The sequence below is a fragment of the Dromiciops gliroides genome, chromosome 2 (assembly GCF_019393635.1).
Source record: "Dromiciops gliroides isolate mDroGli1 chromosome 2, mDroGli1.pri, whole genome shotgun sequence".
Taxonomy (NCBI): domain Eukaryota; kingdom Metazoa; phylum Chordata; class Mammalia; order Microbiotheria; family Microbiotheriidae; genus Dromiciops; species Dromiciops gliroides.
In genome coordinates, this window is record NC_057862.1 from 247,235,826 (window position 1) to 247,250,430 (window position 14,605).

Sequence of the window (14,605 nt, forward strand, 5' to 3'; positions counted from 1 at the left end):
TTAATCAAACATATCCTGAATATAATAGGCACTTTTTTGCTTGTAGCGCTTGTTCATTCTTTTCCTTTCTCTATAATACCTTCTCCTTTAATGCCCATCTCTATACATTCTGCCTATTTCTTAAGGTCATGATTAAATGTTACCTCTTCTGTGAAATTTTATCTAATAAACCTAGCCAGAATATAATTTTTCTGAATTTATCTACTGCTTTTGTGTGCCTTTTTTCCAGGTTGGATTTTCAACCTGTATTTTTATCTTTTGTTTCCATATCACCTATCTTTCCCTCTTTATACCTCTGTTATGACATTTGCTATTTATTGTCTTGTTTTGTGATTATATGTAACTTATTTTCCTTATTAGATTGTATAGTGGAAAAAGAATTCTTTAACTGTATGTAAAATCTGCCTTACTGGCTTTTGCATTTATATTATTGTTTTATGTTCAATATGTTGACAACAGATTGGTCAATGCCATTATTATATTTTGGATCTATTGAACTAGCTCTCTGATAGGGGCCCAAATTAGACTTTGTGTGATCTCAAACTCAAGTTCAATTTATTGCAAAATAGAAATGGCAAAGGTAGCAGTCTTCCTGATTCCAGACTAGACTTGAACAATCATATCATAATCCTTAATTCAAGGCACAGTTACTTTGTTGCTGCATGACAGATGGCTTCTCAGAGCCTTGGTCATGTATACTACTAAAAATAGATTCTGAGAGGCTCATATCATCAACTCATCACACAGTCTCACACTAGTTATTCATTGAATTTTAAAAACAGTCCTTAGTAGCCATCTAGTTTAACTCATTCCTTACCAAAGAATCACCTCCTCCCTTAAGTTCCACAGCATCCTCAATAAACAGCTCTACAGTCTTTCTGATTAAAAACCTCTAATGAAGGGAAACAGTACTTTTTTAAATTAAAAAAATATTATTTTCCAGTTACATATAAGGGTAGTTTTCAACATTTATTTTCATAGGATTTTTAGTTCCATATTTTTCTCTCACCCTTCCTTCCCTCTCTCCTCCCCAAGATGGAAAGCAATCTGATATATGTTATATATGTGCAATCACATGAAACATATTTCTGCATGAGTCATCTTGTGAAAGAAGAATCGGAGCACAAGAGAATAACCTCAAAAAAGAAGGAAAAAAAATCCAACCCCAAAGTAGAAACACTGGTTCAATCTGCATTCATAATCCACAGTTATTTTTTCCGGATGTTGAGAACATTTTCTATCATGAGTTCTTTGAAATTGTTTTGGATCAGTGCACTGCTGAGAAGAGCCAAGTCTATCACATTGTTCATCACACAATGTTGCTGTTACTGTGTACAGTGTTCTCTTTGTTCTGCTCCTCTCAGTTAGCATCAGTTCATGTAAGTCCTTCCAGGTTTCTCCAAAGTCCTCCTACTCATTGTTTCTTACAGCACAATAGTATTCCTTTACATTCATATACCACAACTTGTTGAGCCATTCAATAAATTGATGGGCATTCCTTTGATTTCCATTTTTTGCCACCACAAAGAGAGCTACTATAAATATTTTTGTACCTGTGGGTCCTTTTCCCTCTTCTATGATCTCTTTGGGATGCAGACCTGGCAGTGCAACCACTGGGTCAAAGGGTATGAACAGTCCCATTGCCCTTTGGGCATAGTTCCAAATTGCTCTCCAGAATGGTTGAATCAGTTCACAGCTCCACCAACAATGCATTAGTGTTTCAATTTTTCCACAGCTTCTCCAACATTTATTATTTTCCTTTTTTGTCATATTAACCAATCTGATGTGTGTGAGGTGGTACCTCAGAGTTTTAATTTGCATTTCTCTAATCAATAGTGATTTAGAGCATTTTTTCATATGGCAATAGATAGCTTTGATTTCTTCTTTAGAAAACTGCCTATTCATATCCTTTGTCCATTTCTCAATTGGGGAATGACTTACATTCTTATAAATTTGATTTAGTTCCCTATATATTTTAGAAATGAGGCCTTTATCAGAAATACTGACTGTAAAAATTGTTTCCCAGTTTTTGTCTCCCTTCTAATTTTGGCTGCGTTGCTTTTGTTTGTACAAAAGCTTTTTAATTTAATGTAATAAAAGTGTTCCATCTTGCATATCATAATATTCTCTATCTCCTGTTTGGACATAAATTGTTTTCCTCTCCATAGATCTGAGAGGTAAACTACTCCTTCCTCTCATAATTTATCTATGGTATCACCCTTTATGTCTAAATCTTGAACCCATTTTGACCTTATTTTTGTATAAGGGGCAAGATGTTGGTCTGTACCTAGTTTCTGCCATACTATCTTCCAGTTTTCCTAGCAGTTTTTGCCAAATACTGAGTTCCTATCCCAGAAGCTGGAGTCTTTGGTTTTATCAAACAGTAGATTACTATAGTCATTTACTACTGTGTCTCCTTTGCCTAACCTATTCCATTGGTCATCCACTCTATTTCTTAGCCAGTACTAGATAGTTTTGATGACTGCCACTTTGTAGTAGAGCTCCAGATTTGATACAGCTAACCCACCTTCCTGTGCATTTTTTTTCATTATTTCCCTTGATATTCTTGACTTTTTGTTTTTCCAGATGAATTTTGTTATTATTTTTTCTAGCTTTATAAAATAATTTTTAGGTAGTCCGATTGGTATGGCTGAATAATGTGTAATTTAAGATTCTAAATGTGGGTTCTAATCTGTTCCCCCAGTTTTGGAGGAAACTGACTAAAATCACTGATAAAAACGAGTTTAGGTTTTTAAGGGTTTATTGAAAGGTAGAAAGAGAAAGATTGAAAACAGAATTCCAACAGCATGGCAATCCTATCTTTCCTCAATTTTCCTGTGACTTCCTCTGCTGCCCCCCCCCCCCCATAAAGTCAGGAACCAAAAAGAGAGAGCCCTCTCCGAGCAGGCCCTCCTTCTTCCTTCCTGTCCCCTCCCCGAAAATGGGAGGCTTCTCAAATTGATTGACTGGTAGCCTTGGTGGACAGTACCCATGCACAAACGGTACTTCCTGACACCAAGGAAAAGCCACATGGCCTTGCCCTCTGAGGCATTCTACTCATGGTGGAGGTTTCCTATAGTAAGTCTCCAATAGGCAGTGTCATTCCAATCATTACAATAAGCACACTAATTTAGGTAGAATTGTCATTTTTATTGCATTAGCTCAGCTTATCCATGAGCAATTGATATCTTTCCAATTATTTAGATCTGATTTGATTTGTAAGAAAATTATTTTGTAATTGTGTTCATAGAGTTCCTGGGTTTCTCTTGGCAAGTAGACTCCTAATTATTTTATATTATCTACTGTTACTTTAAATGGAATTTCTCTTTCTATCTCTTGCTGCTGGGCTTTGTTGGTCATGTATAAAAATGTTGATGATTTATGTGGATTTATTTTATATCCTGCTACTCTGCTAAAGTTGTTCATTGTTTCAAGTAATTTTTGAGTTGATTCTCTAGGATTCTCTAAGTATACCATCATATCATATGCAAAGAGTGATAGTTTTGTTACCTCCTTGCCTATTCTGATTCCTTTAATTCCTTTTTCTTCTCTGATTGCTAAAGCTAACATTTCTAGTACAGTATTGAATAATAGAGGTGATAATGGGCATCCATGTTTCACCCCTGATCTTATTGGGAAGGCCTCTAACTTATCTCCATTACATGTAATGCTTGCTGATGGTTTTAGGTAGATACTGCTTAATATTTTAAGGAAAGCTCCACCTATTCCTAAGCTCTCTAGTGTTTTTATTAGGAATGGGTGCTGTATTTTGTCAAAAGCTTTCTCTGCATCTATTGAGATAATCATATGATTTTGGTTAGTTTTCTTATTGATGTGGTTGATGCTGTTGATAGTTTTCTTCACGCTGAACCAGCCCTGCATTCCTGGTATAAATCCCACCTGGTCATAGTGTATTATCCTGGTGATCACTTGCTGTAATCTCCTTGCTAATATCTTATTTAAGATTTTAGCATCAATATTCATTAGGGAAATTGGTCTATAATATTCTTTCTCTGTTTTTGCTCTGCCTGGTTTTGGTATCACCACCATATTTGTGTCATAAAACGAATTTGGTAGAACTCTTTCTTCACTTATTTTTCCAAATAATTTGTATGATATTGAAATTAATTGTTCTTTAAATGTTTGGTAGAATTCACCTGTAAGCCTATCTGGCCCTGAGGATTTTTTCTTAGGGAGTTCATTAATGGTTTGTTCAATTTCTTTTTTCTAATATGAGCTTATTTAAGGATTTTATTTCCTCTTCAGTTAACCTGGGCAGTTTGTATTTTTGTAAAGATTTATCCATTTCATTTAGATTGTTAAATTTGTTGGCATACAGTTGGGCAAAATAGTTCCTAATTATTGCTTTAATTTCCACTTCATTGGTGGTAAGATCACCCCTTTCATTTTTGATACTGGTAATTTGGTTTTCTTTCTCTTTTTTTTTAATCAAATTAACCAGTGGTTTATCTATTTTATTGGTTTTTGCATAAAACCAGCTCTTAGTTTTATTAATTAATTCTATAGTTTTCTTGCTTTCAATTTTATTAATTTCTCCTTTAATTTTCAGGATTTCTAATTTAGTATTTAATTGGGGATTTTTAATTTGTTCTTTTTCTAGCTATTTAAGTTGCATGCCCAATTCATTGATCTCTTCTTTCTCTTTTTTATTCATGTAAGCAGTTAGAACTATAAAATTTCTCCTAAGCACTGCTTTGGTTGCATCCCATAGATTTTCATATGTTGTCTCATTATTGTCATTTTCTTGGATAAAGTTATTGATTGTTTCTATGATTTGTTGTTTGACCCACTCATTCTTTAGAATGAAATTATTTAGTTTCCAATTGATTTTCAGTCTACCTTTCTCTGGCTCTTTATTAACATGTAATTTTTATTGCATCATGATCTGAGAAGGATGCATTTACTATTTCTGCCTTTCTACATTTGACTATGATGTTTTTGTGCCCTAATACATGGTCAGTTTTTGAAAATGTGCCATGTACTCCTGAGAAAAAAAGTATATTCTTTTCTATCCCCATTCAATTTTCTCCAGACATCTATCATGTCTAACTTTTCTAGTATTCTGTTCACCTCTTTCACTGCTTTCTTATTTATTTTGTGGCTTGATTTATCTAATTCTGAGAGGGGAAGATTCAGATCCCTCACTAGTATAGTATTACTGTCTGTTTCCTCTTTTAGCTCATTTAACTTCTCCTCTAAGAATTTGGATGCTATACCACTTGGCACATACATATTTAATATTGATATTACTTCATTATCTATAGTACCTTTTAGCAAGATGTAGTTTCCTTCCTTATCTCTTTTCATTAGATCTATTTTTGCCTTTGCTTTGTCTGAGATAAGGATTGCTACCCCTGCTGTTTTGACTTTAGCTGAAGCATAATATATGCTGCTCTAGCCTTTTACCTTTACTCTGTGTGTATCTCTCTGCTTCAGATGTATTTCTTGTAAACAACATATTGTAGGATTCTGGTTTTTAATCCACTCTGCAATTCACTTCTGTTTTATGGCAGAGTTCATCCCATTCACATTCACAGTTATTATTACTAGCTTTCTATTCTCCTCCATTCTATTTATCTTCTTTCTACTTCCCCCCCTTCTTTCACCCCATTCCTCCTCACCAACATCTTGCTTCTTACCCTTGCCTCCCCCAATCTGCCCTCCCTTTTATCACCCCCTCCCTTTTCTTTACCCTTTTCTCTCCTGCTTTTGCCCTCCCTTCTATCAGTCCCCCCCTTTCCCCTTACATTTTTACTTCCTTAAAGAATAAGCTAAGTTTCTTTATCGAAATGAATGTATATGTTATTACCTTTTTGAATCAAATCTAGTGAGAGTAGGGTTGAAACAATTTTCACCCCTCCCTTCTTTCCCTCTATTGTAATAGGTTTTTTCACCTCTTCATATGATGTAATTCACCCCATTCCACTTCCCCTTTCCTCTTCTCCCCCTAAACTCCCTTTTTAACCCCTTAATTTTCTTGATATCATTACATCAAAGACAGTTTATGTTTATACCCTCTGTGTATAATCCTTCTGTCTGCCCAAATACATATACAATTCTCAAGAGTTATAAGTATTATCTTCCCATGTAGGGATGTAAACAGTATAACCTTATTGAGTAACTTTTTTCCCCCCCGTTTAACTTTTTAAACTTCTCTTGAGTCTTGTATGTTAAGATCAAATTTTCTATTGAGATCTGGTCTTTTCATCAGGAAACCTTGAAAGTCCCCAATTTCACTGAATGTCCATCTTTTCCCCTGAAAGAGAATGATCAGTTTTGCTGCTTAATAGATTCTTGGCTGCAATCCAAGCTCCTTTGCCTTCCGGAATATCATATTCCAAGCCTTGCAATCCTTTAATGTTTAAGCTGCCAGATCCTGAGCAATCCTGACTGTGGCTCCATGATACTTAAATTGCTTCTTTCTGGCTTCTTGGAGCATTTTCTCCTTCACCTGATAATTCTGGAATTTGGCTACAATATTCCTTGGAGTTTCCCTTTTGGGGTGTCTTTCAGGAGGTGGATTCTTTCAATGACAATTTTATCCTCTGATTCTATAATATCAGGACAGTTCTCTGTAATAATATCCTGGAATATGGTGTATAGACTCTTTTTCTGATCATGGTTTTCAGGCAGTCCAATGATTCTCAAATTGTTTCTGCTGGATCTGTTTTCCAGGTCACTTGTCTTTCCAATGAGGTATTTCACCATTTACTTCTATTTTTTCATTCTTTTGATTCTGCTTGACTGATTCCTGGTGTCTCATGGATTCATTATCTTCCAACTGTCCAATTTTAATTTTTAAGGCATTGTTTTCTTCAATGAAATTATGCACCTTTTGGCCAGATGAATTTTTTAAGGAATTGTTTTCTTCAGTCGATCTTTGTGCTTCTTTTTCCAAACTGCTGATTCTTTTTTTCATAATTCTCTTGTGTTGTTTTAATTTCTCTCCCCATTTCTCAATTGATTTTTTATTTTTTAATTTTATTTTTTTAGTGAGGCAACTGGGGTTAAGTGACTTGCCCAGGGTTACACAGCTAGTAAGTGTTAAGTGTCTGAGGGCAGATTTGAACTCAGGTATCCACTGCACCACCTGGCTGCCCCTCAGTTGATTTTTAAAATCCTTTTAGAGCTCTTCCAAGAAGGCTTTTTGTTCTTGATCAATTCATCTTCCCTCTTTAGGCTTCACATGTAGGCAATTTGGGAGTATTGTCCTCATTTGAGTTTGTGTTTGCCTCTTCCCTGTTGATACAGAAGCTCTCAATGGTGAGAGCTCTTTTTTGTTTCTTTCTCATAATGCAGTTTTTTTCTTTTTTTTAAAGTTGAGGTCTGCTCTGGGGGCACCAGGGTCCCTGTTTCAAGCTTCTTGTGCTTGGGTATAGGGGCTGTGTCACTGGATTTCTACACTGAGGCCTCTATGGCTTGTGGATTTCTCACTGCCCTGGCTTTGCAGGCTGCACACTGGGATTGGTAGGCCTGGTTGCGCCTGTCCTATGGGTGGCTGTCCAGCTGGCAACCTGCCCTCCTGGCTGGTGCAGGTGGGTTTCACCACTGTCCTGTTGCATCACCAACTTGTTGAGCCAGGATCCAGGGGCCTCAGTTGCTTGGCTGTGGCCCACAGCTTCCTGCTGACTTGCCTAGACCCCCTTGGCGCTGTGCGCTGCGCCTTCCTTTTGCCCCAGTGAGACCAACCTTTCCTGAAGTCTTCTAAATTATCTCTGGTTGGAAGACTGTGTCTTTCTGTCTCTTTGCAGATTCTGCAGTTTCAGAATTTGTCTAGAGGCTTGATTTAATGTTCTTTTTCAGGGAATAGAAGGAGAGCTCAGGTGATTTGCTGGCTACTCTCCACCATCTTGGCTCGGCCCCCCCCCCATTGTCTTTAGGATTACATATAACCAACCTTTTATATTTGGCACTGAAAGTCTTTCATATTCTGTCTTCAGCCTACTATTCCAGACTTATAAAAATTATCCCCTTCCTTGATTGTAGTTCTCTGAACTACTCAGTTTGCTATTCTTTACACACAACTTTATGTCGCCTATCTCTGTTGTGGGACATGTCCTTTCCCCTGCCAGAATGCACTTTGTCCTCATCTCCACCCGCCTCTTTCACTGTTTAGGGTTAAGTTCATGGCATCTTCATGAGACCTTTCCTGATTCTCTCTAGTGCTAGAGCCTCCTCACCTTAGCCCCACTCCCCAAATTATCTTCTGGTTACTTCCTTTGCATTTGTTTTCTGTTGGCTTATGTGTGTGCATGTTTCTTCTGTTTGAGAACAGAGATAGTTTCATTTTTGGCTTTTGTACCCTCAGTACCTGTCAGTGCTGGGGCTCATAAAAGGCACTTAATAAATGCTTCTTAATTGACTTTGTTTCTGCTGGTTTGGTATTCCTGTGATGTAGTTAAACTAAGAAAATAATATCTTTAGTTTTATATCACCAGCATTTCTGAATCTATCTCTCTACCTTCTGATTTTCAGAAAACCACCTCTTATAACAAAAGTTTTAAGACAGTGAATGGGGAGACGGGGTGGTGAGGAGCAGTTCTGAACACTAACACACCAATGAACCAAATGTAATATGGTATATATGAATTGTATGAAGGTGTGTTTTCTCAACTCTTCCCCTAGGTCATTATAATTACAGAGTGTTCAGTTTCCTTTTTTTCTTTGGAATTTTGTGGTACTTATTGTGTCTATTGTTTTATTGGTTCTGCTTTCTTTAATACTATATAAGGTTTTTTTTTTTTTGTGTGTGTGTGTGTGTGTGAGGCAATTGGGGTTAAGTGACTTGCCCAGGGTCACACAGCTAGTAAGTGTTAAGTGTCTGAGGCCAGATTTGAACTCAGGTACTTTCGACTCCAGGGCTGGTGCTCTATCCACTGCGCCACCTAGCTGCCCTACTATATAAGTTTTTAATCTCTCTTCACATGCTTCTCTGAATTATTAATGTTCACTATTCCCTGTGTCATAGTAATATTTCATTACCTTAATATAACAAAATTTGTATAGTCATTCTTAGATCAACAGCCGTCTATTTTGTTTCCAATTGTTTGCTTCCGTTTGTGATCTTTGGAGACCCTCTGATGCTTGATAAAGCCTGTTATATTTGTCCTCTCTCCTGTTTCATTTATATTCTTGAGATAACACGCTTATAATAGTAAATTCATAAAATAAAACTAGCAGGTTTATTATAGATATTACAGATTATGAAATGCCTTTACTTCGTGGGTACCTAAACCAGCCTCTCTCTCTGTTTCCCCTGTCCCTAACCAATTCCCATAGCAGGGTTTACATTTCTTTTCTTTTTAAACCTATTTAGGACAGACCCAAAGCAATGGTGATTCTGTGGCACCTGCTGAAGTAATTATTGAAAAACCACACCTTGTTACAGTAACTACCTCTATTCCTCCATCTACTCAAATTAAACGAACTGGACCAAAGAAACCCAACACAGCAGTTATAGAGATGACATCAGAAAAAAAGGATCCTCCTCAGCTTACTATACAGGTATGAAACTAATCAAATGAAGAGAGGAATATTTTAACTAAATGTCTTGATAGTTTTTAGTGGGTTACTATGTTGTTGAGAGATACTGTTCTTTAATTATGAGAAATCTTTTGCAGTATGAGATAAATGTGATAGCATTCATGTGTAAAAGTGTACTATTGGCCTAGATCAAAAAGGCATGTGCTTTGTGTTTTTCTAATAGTTGTGATGGCTTTAGCCTTTCCACTTCCATGAACATACACTTTGTATCCCTCTTCTGCCCAATAGCTTGCATTTGTGAGATGACAGAACTTGCACTCCAGCCTGAACAATTATGAGAATAGTTTGGTCTAAGTTATTTGATCTATATAGTATCAAAGGGGCAACAATGGCTTTATTTAAATTGTGAGCACCTGAGCCTACCAACCACAGAATAACTTTCTATTGATAGTTTTTAAAGGATGTATATTTCTTTTAAAAGACAAAATTTCTCATAGATTCAATTACTTAAATGCTTATTGAGCACTTATCAGGCACATAGCTTTGTGTAAGATACAAGGCTAGGTAGGGATGGTGGATCATAGATAGAATATAAGACAGAGTTCTCTACAGGGTTCTGGTTATAGCTCTTATGAAACCAAGACCAAGTTTTAAGTATTTTTGCTTAAGTTGAAGAATTAAACCTTTGTCATTATACCATATATAGAAAAAAATGGGCATAAATGCTAAATGAAATACGCCTGTTTTGTTATCACATATTAGACTTTTGCTAGCACGATAACTACATTTAAATGATGAATGAAAAGTATCTTAAATATATAATGCTGGTTATTTATTTCAATTTTTATTTTAGGTATTACCCAATTTAGATATTGATAGCATTTCAAATGAAAGCACAGATGAAAATCAAGCTTCCACCAGTTCCATAGAAGCATCTCATCCCACACAGACATGGATACAGGTATCCTTCAGAATTTTAACACATTCTATGGCATGTGGTATATGGGATATTAACTAATGCTAATCTATATAAATCTTCCTTTCCTCAAGATAAGTTGAACAAATAAAAACAAAGAAGGTGTTAGGAAATATGGATTCAAACTTATGTGAATTTAGACCTTGGGCAGCTCTGTGTGTGTGTGTGTGTGTTTGTAGTGGGGAGGGGCCAGGAGGGAGCAAAGTTTAAAGGCTGCTGGGCTTTGAAAAAATACTATATTTGCATTTAGGTGTTTATAAGGACATATTTTTCTTGACTTTGGCTACTTTGGTCATTTCAAGATTATGCCGTGGGGCTGGTTTCACTTCATTTGGGTGGCTCCTATATATTAAGATTGGTTCTTTCACAGGACAATGTAGACAGCATTGAAACTTTTTCATATATTTTCTAGTAATTTTGGCCTTTGTGACAATGAGTTTAAGCAGTGGGATGAAATTAACTTATTCCAGGCATGTAGTGTTACATAGAAGTAAGAATTAAGTGGAAGAGGTAGATCAAAGAGAACAAAGGATTAGAAAAAGCCAGAGGATATATGAGCAGAAGTAATATCTGTCAGATTGGTTGGAGACTTTATGAAATAACACTGAATATCTTTTAGGGTCCAGAATTTACCCAGCCTGATGAAGATGACCCTAAGTTTCCAGGATCGAACTTTGATGAAGTAATTGATGTTATACAGGTAAAAATGCTGAGAAGGCACTTTGTGTGGTTCTGTATTGTTTGGTTCTCTTTGTAAGGCTTCAGTGCTCTGTTAGCATCTCTCTTTTAATTCCAACTTAACTTTTTTTTGGGGGGGGCAGGGCAATGAGGGTTAAGTGACTTGCCCAAGGTCACACAGCTAGTAATTGTCAAGTGTGTGAGGCTGGATTTGAACTCAGGTCCTCCTGACTCCAGGGCCAGTGCTCTATCCAGTGCGCCACCTAGCTGCCCCCCAACTTAACTTTTAAAAAAGTTTCATGAACATCTTTTGTTCCCACTCAGTAGCCACATTTCTGGGGAAACTTCCTCCTCCTTTGCCCTGCACTGGGTCTCTTCCCTACCCCTTCAACATTAAATATTCCATTGTCACTGGATATAATAACTGTATCTGAAGATATATACTTTAAGAAATTCTTCCCTGGTAGCTCTAAGACTTTCTGCTCTGACGAAGGAAGCATATTTTATCATCTCTTCTCTGGGACCATCATTGTTTTATTGACTATTCAGAGTTCAGTTCTTTTCATTTACATTTCTTAAATCACATCTTTGTTAAGTGCTTACTATATGCCAGGCATTATGCTAGATCCTGGAGATACTAAAGAAAAAAAAATGAACCTGTCCTTGCCCTCAAGGATGATTCATTCTTTAGCAGGAGGTAATGTAAACATGAATAAGTATATATAAATACAAAGTACTTTTTTTTTTTGTAATAGTGCATTAGCAGTTACTGCTGGTGAAATCAGGAAAGCCTTTATGTGAAAGGAGTTACTTGAATTAAGTTTTGAATCAAACAATGGGGAATTCTAACAGGCATGTGTGAAAAGGAAGTATCGTCTAGGCATGGGGAAGAGCCACAACAGAGATGTGGAGATATCCCAAGGAACAGCAAGGAGGACAGTTTAGCTGAACCAGAGAATATAGGTAGGAGAGTGAGATATAAGAATGAAAAAGTAGATTGAGGCCAGGATGTTGGAAAGCTCTAAAAGCTAAACAGAGAAGCTTTTATTTGATTTTTGAGACAATAGGGAAAGGGTTGGAGTTTGAGGAGAGAAGAATCATGGAGATATGACCTTGAGGAAAATCTTTGTTTTTTGGAGCTGTGTGAAGAATGGAGTAGAGTAGAGAGAGGAGGACCTTGGGGAAGAGAGCTCAGTTAGGATGTTTTTGTAATATCCCAAGAAAGAGGTGATGAGGGGTTGAACTAGTGTGTTGGTATCCATGTGAGTAGAGAAAAGAATAAATATAAGAGAAATGAAAGAAGTAGAAATGACAAGGTTTAACAATTGATCAGCTGTGTGGGGTGAGGAAAAGTGTGAGTCAAGGACAATGCAAAGGTTCTAAACCTGTGTTGATTGGGGAGATGATGATGCCCTCAGTAGAAATAGAGATGTTCAGAAAGAGGTATATTTATATTTTTTGGAGGGAGGAAGAAAATGAGTTCACTTTTGGACATATTGAATTTGAAATGCCTACAATATGTCTATTTTGAAATATCTATTAGGCAATTAGAGTTCAAGAGAAGCTAGATGCATATATTTCTGAGTTATCTGCTAGAGATGATAATTCACTAGGATTTATGCCATCACCAAGTGAGAAAATATATATAGAGAGAATAAAAGACGGCCAAAACCAGAACTTTTGAGTATTGCCATAGTTAGAGAGCATGGCATGGATGATGAATTAGCAGAGGAGACAGATGAAACCGTCAGATAGAGGAGAAATAGGAGGAGCTCATGTTCAGGAGGAGAAGGTGAGTCTACAGGGTCAAATCATTTGGAAAATTGAGAAAGATAATTGAGAGAAGACCATCAGTTTTGATAGTTAAGACATCATTGGCAACTTCGGAAAATATAGTTTAGTTGAGGGATGAGGTCAAAAGCCAGAATACAAAGCATTGAAGAGTCAATGAAAGGAGAGGAAATGGGGGGAATAAGTGAAGACAGCTTTTTCTAGAAATTTGTCTTTGGAAGAGAGGAAAGGTATAGGATAAGAGCTTGAGGGTATTGTAGGGCCTAGTGAGTTTTTGTTTTCATTTTTTTTGTAGGATAAATGAGCCTTGGACTTTTTTTGTTTAACAGAGAGGAGATCAGTATGTAGGGAGAGATTAAAAAATAAAAAGAGCAGAAGCAGTCTGCTGGAGAAGATGGGAAAGAAACAGGATCAAGGGCACACATAGAGGGTGAGAAGGGTCAGTTCTTGAACAGAGACAGGAGTAAAGGAAGAGAGAATGGAGGGCAAAGAAGTTGTTTAAGATGTAAAGAAAGGGAGTTCACTGAATTGTCTCAGTTTTTTCAGTAAATTATGAAGTGAGTTGTCATTGTGTACATTGTTCATTTGGTTTTGCTCATGTCAGTTTGAGTTCATACAAATCTTCCCATATTTCTTAGAAAAATCATTTATTTCTTGCTGCACATCATTCCCTTATTTATAGACCACAATTTTTCCAGCCAATTCCCTGTTGATAGACACTAACTTTACTCCTTATGATCTCAGAGTGCTGCTATTGAATAAATTTGACATTTTGTTTTGATCTTCCATTTCCTTGGGCTATGCCTACTAGTGAGATGGCTGAGTAGTGCTAATTTTTCGTCAGTTTTCTTGTGCATAATTCCCTGTGTGTGGACCAGCTCACAGCACCACCAACATTATCCATTCATATTTGCCATTTTTCGATTACAAACCTCAGTTTTGTTTTAATTTGAGTTTCCTCTTACTCTATTTAGAGTGTACTTTCAAGTAATGCTTTACAGTTTGCAAATTTTTGAAAACTTTTCTTATCCATGTTCATATTTATAACTTTATATCTTTATTTAATGGCTCTTGGGTATATATAGCTAGCATTTAGTATTATATATTTATCTCTGGTGGCTGTACCAGATGTTCTCATCTTTTCTCAAATCCCCAACAGTACTCCCTCCCCTTGGCTTTCTGGCAAAGAGGCTACCTCACACTTTACTGAGAAAACTGAGGTCATTAGATATAAGTCCTCTTTTCCCTTCATCTTAAAATACTGTGACATAATCCCCGTTATCTCCTTTAATCTTTGATAGCAAGCTGCTAGATACCAGCAGTTATGTTACTATTTTACCACAGGTCCCTCAGTGTGTCCATGGAGATATCCTAATTTACATCGGAATTTTAGGGGGAAGACTGTTGAGGGAAGAAGCACACTTGTTCAGGTGGAGGTGGTAGAATACCTCCCTGTGTGGATCTCATTTGTGGCTGAATAGGGGGAGTCTGTTTTGGGTATGAATTCTATAAATTCTTGGAATTTGGTATTTATACTGGCTCTTATGATAGCTAATAGTAGCAATGATTGTAATAATGGCCAGCTTTTATATAATGCTTAAAGGTTTGCAAAGCACTTTACAAACATCTCATTTGATCCTCATAACCACCATTGAA

At 36.6% G+C, this 14,605-nt stretch overlaps 1 protein-coding gene across 1 annotated transcript in view; it reads left to right on the plus strand.

Moving 5' to 3' along the window:
- KIAA0586 (KIAA0586 ortholog) overlaps positions 1 to 14,605 on the plus strand; it is a 141,831-nt gene that overhangs the window by 61,420 nt on the left and 65,806 nt on the right. Inside the window, exons 17-19 of the mRNA XM_043980217.1 lie at positions 9,338 to 9,525; positions 10,358 to 10,465; positions 11,100 to 11,180. Coding sequence (XP_043836152.1) covers positions 9,338 to 9,525; positions 10,358 to 10,465; positions 11,100 to 11,180 — 377 coding nt within the window. The remainder of the gene's footprint in view (positions 1 to 9,337; positions 9,526 to 10,357; positions 10,466 to 11,099; positions 11,181 to 14,605) is intronic.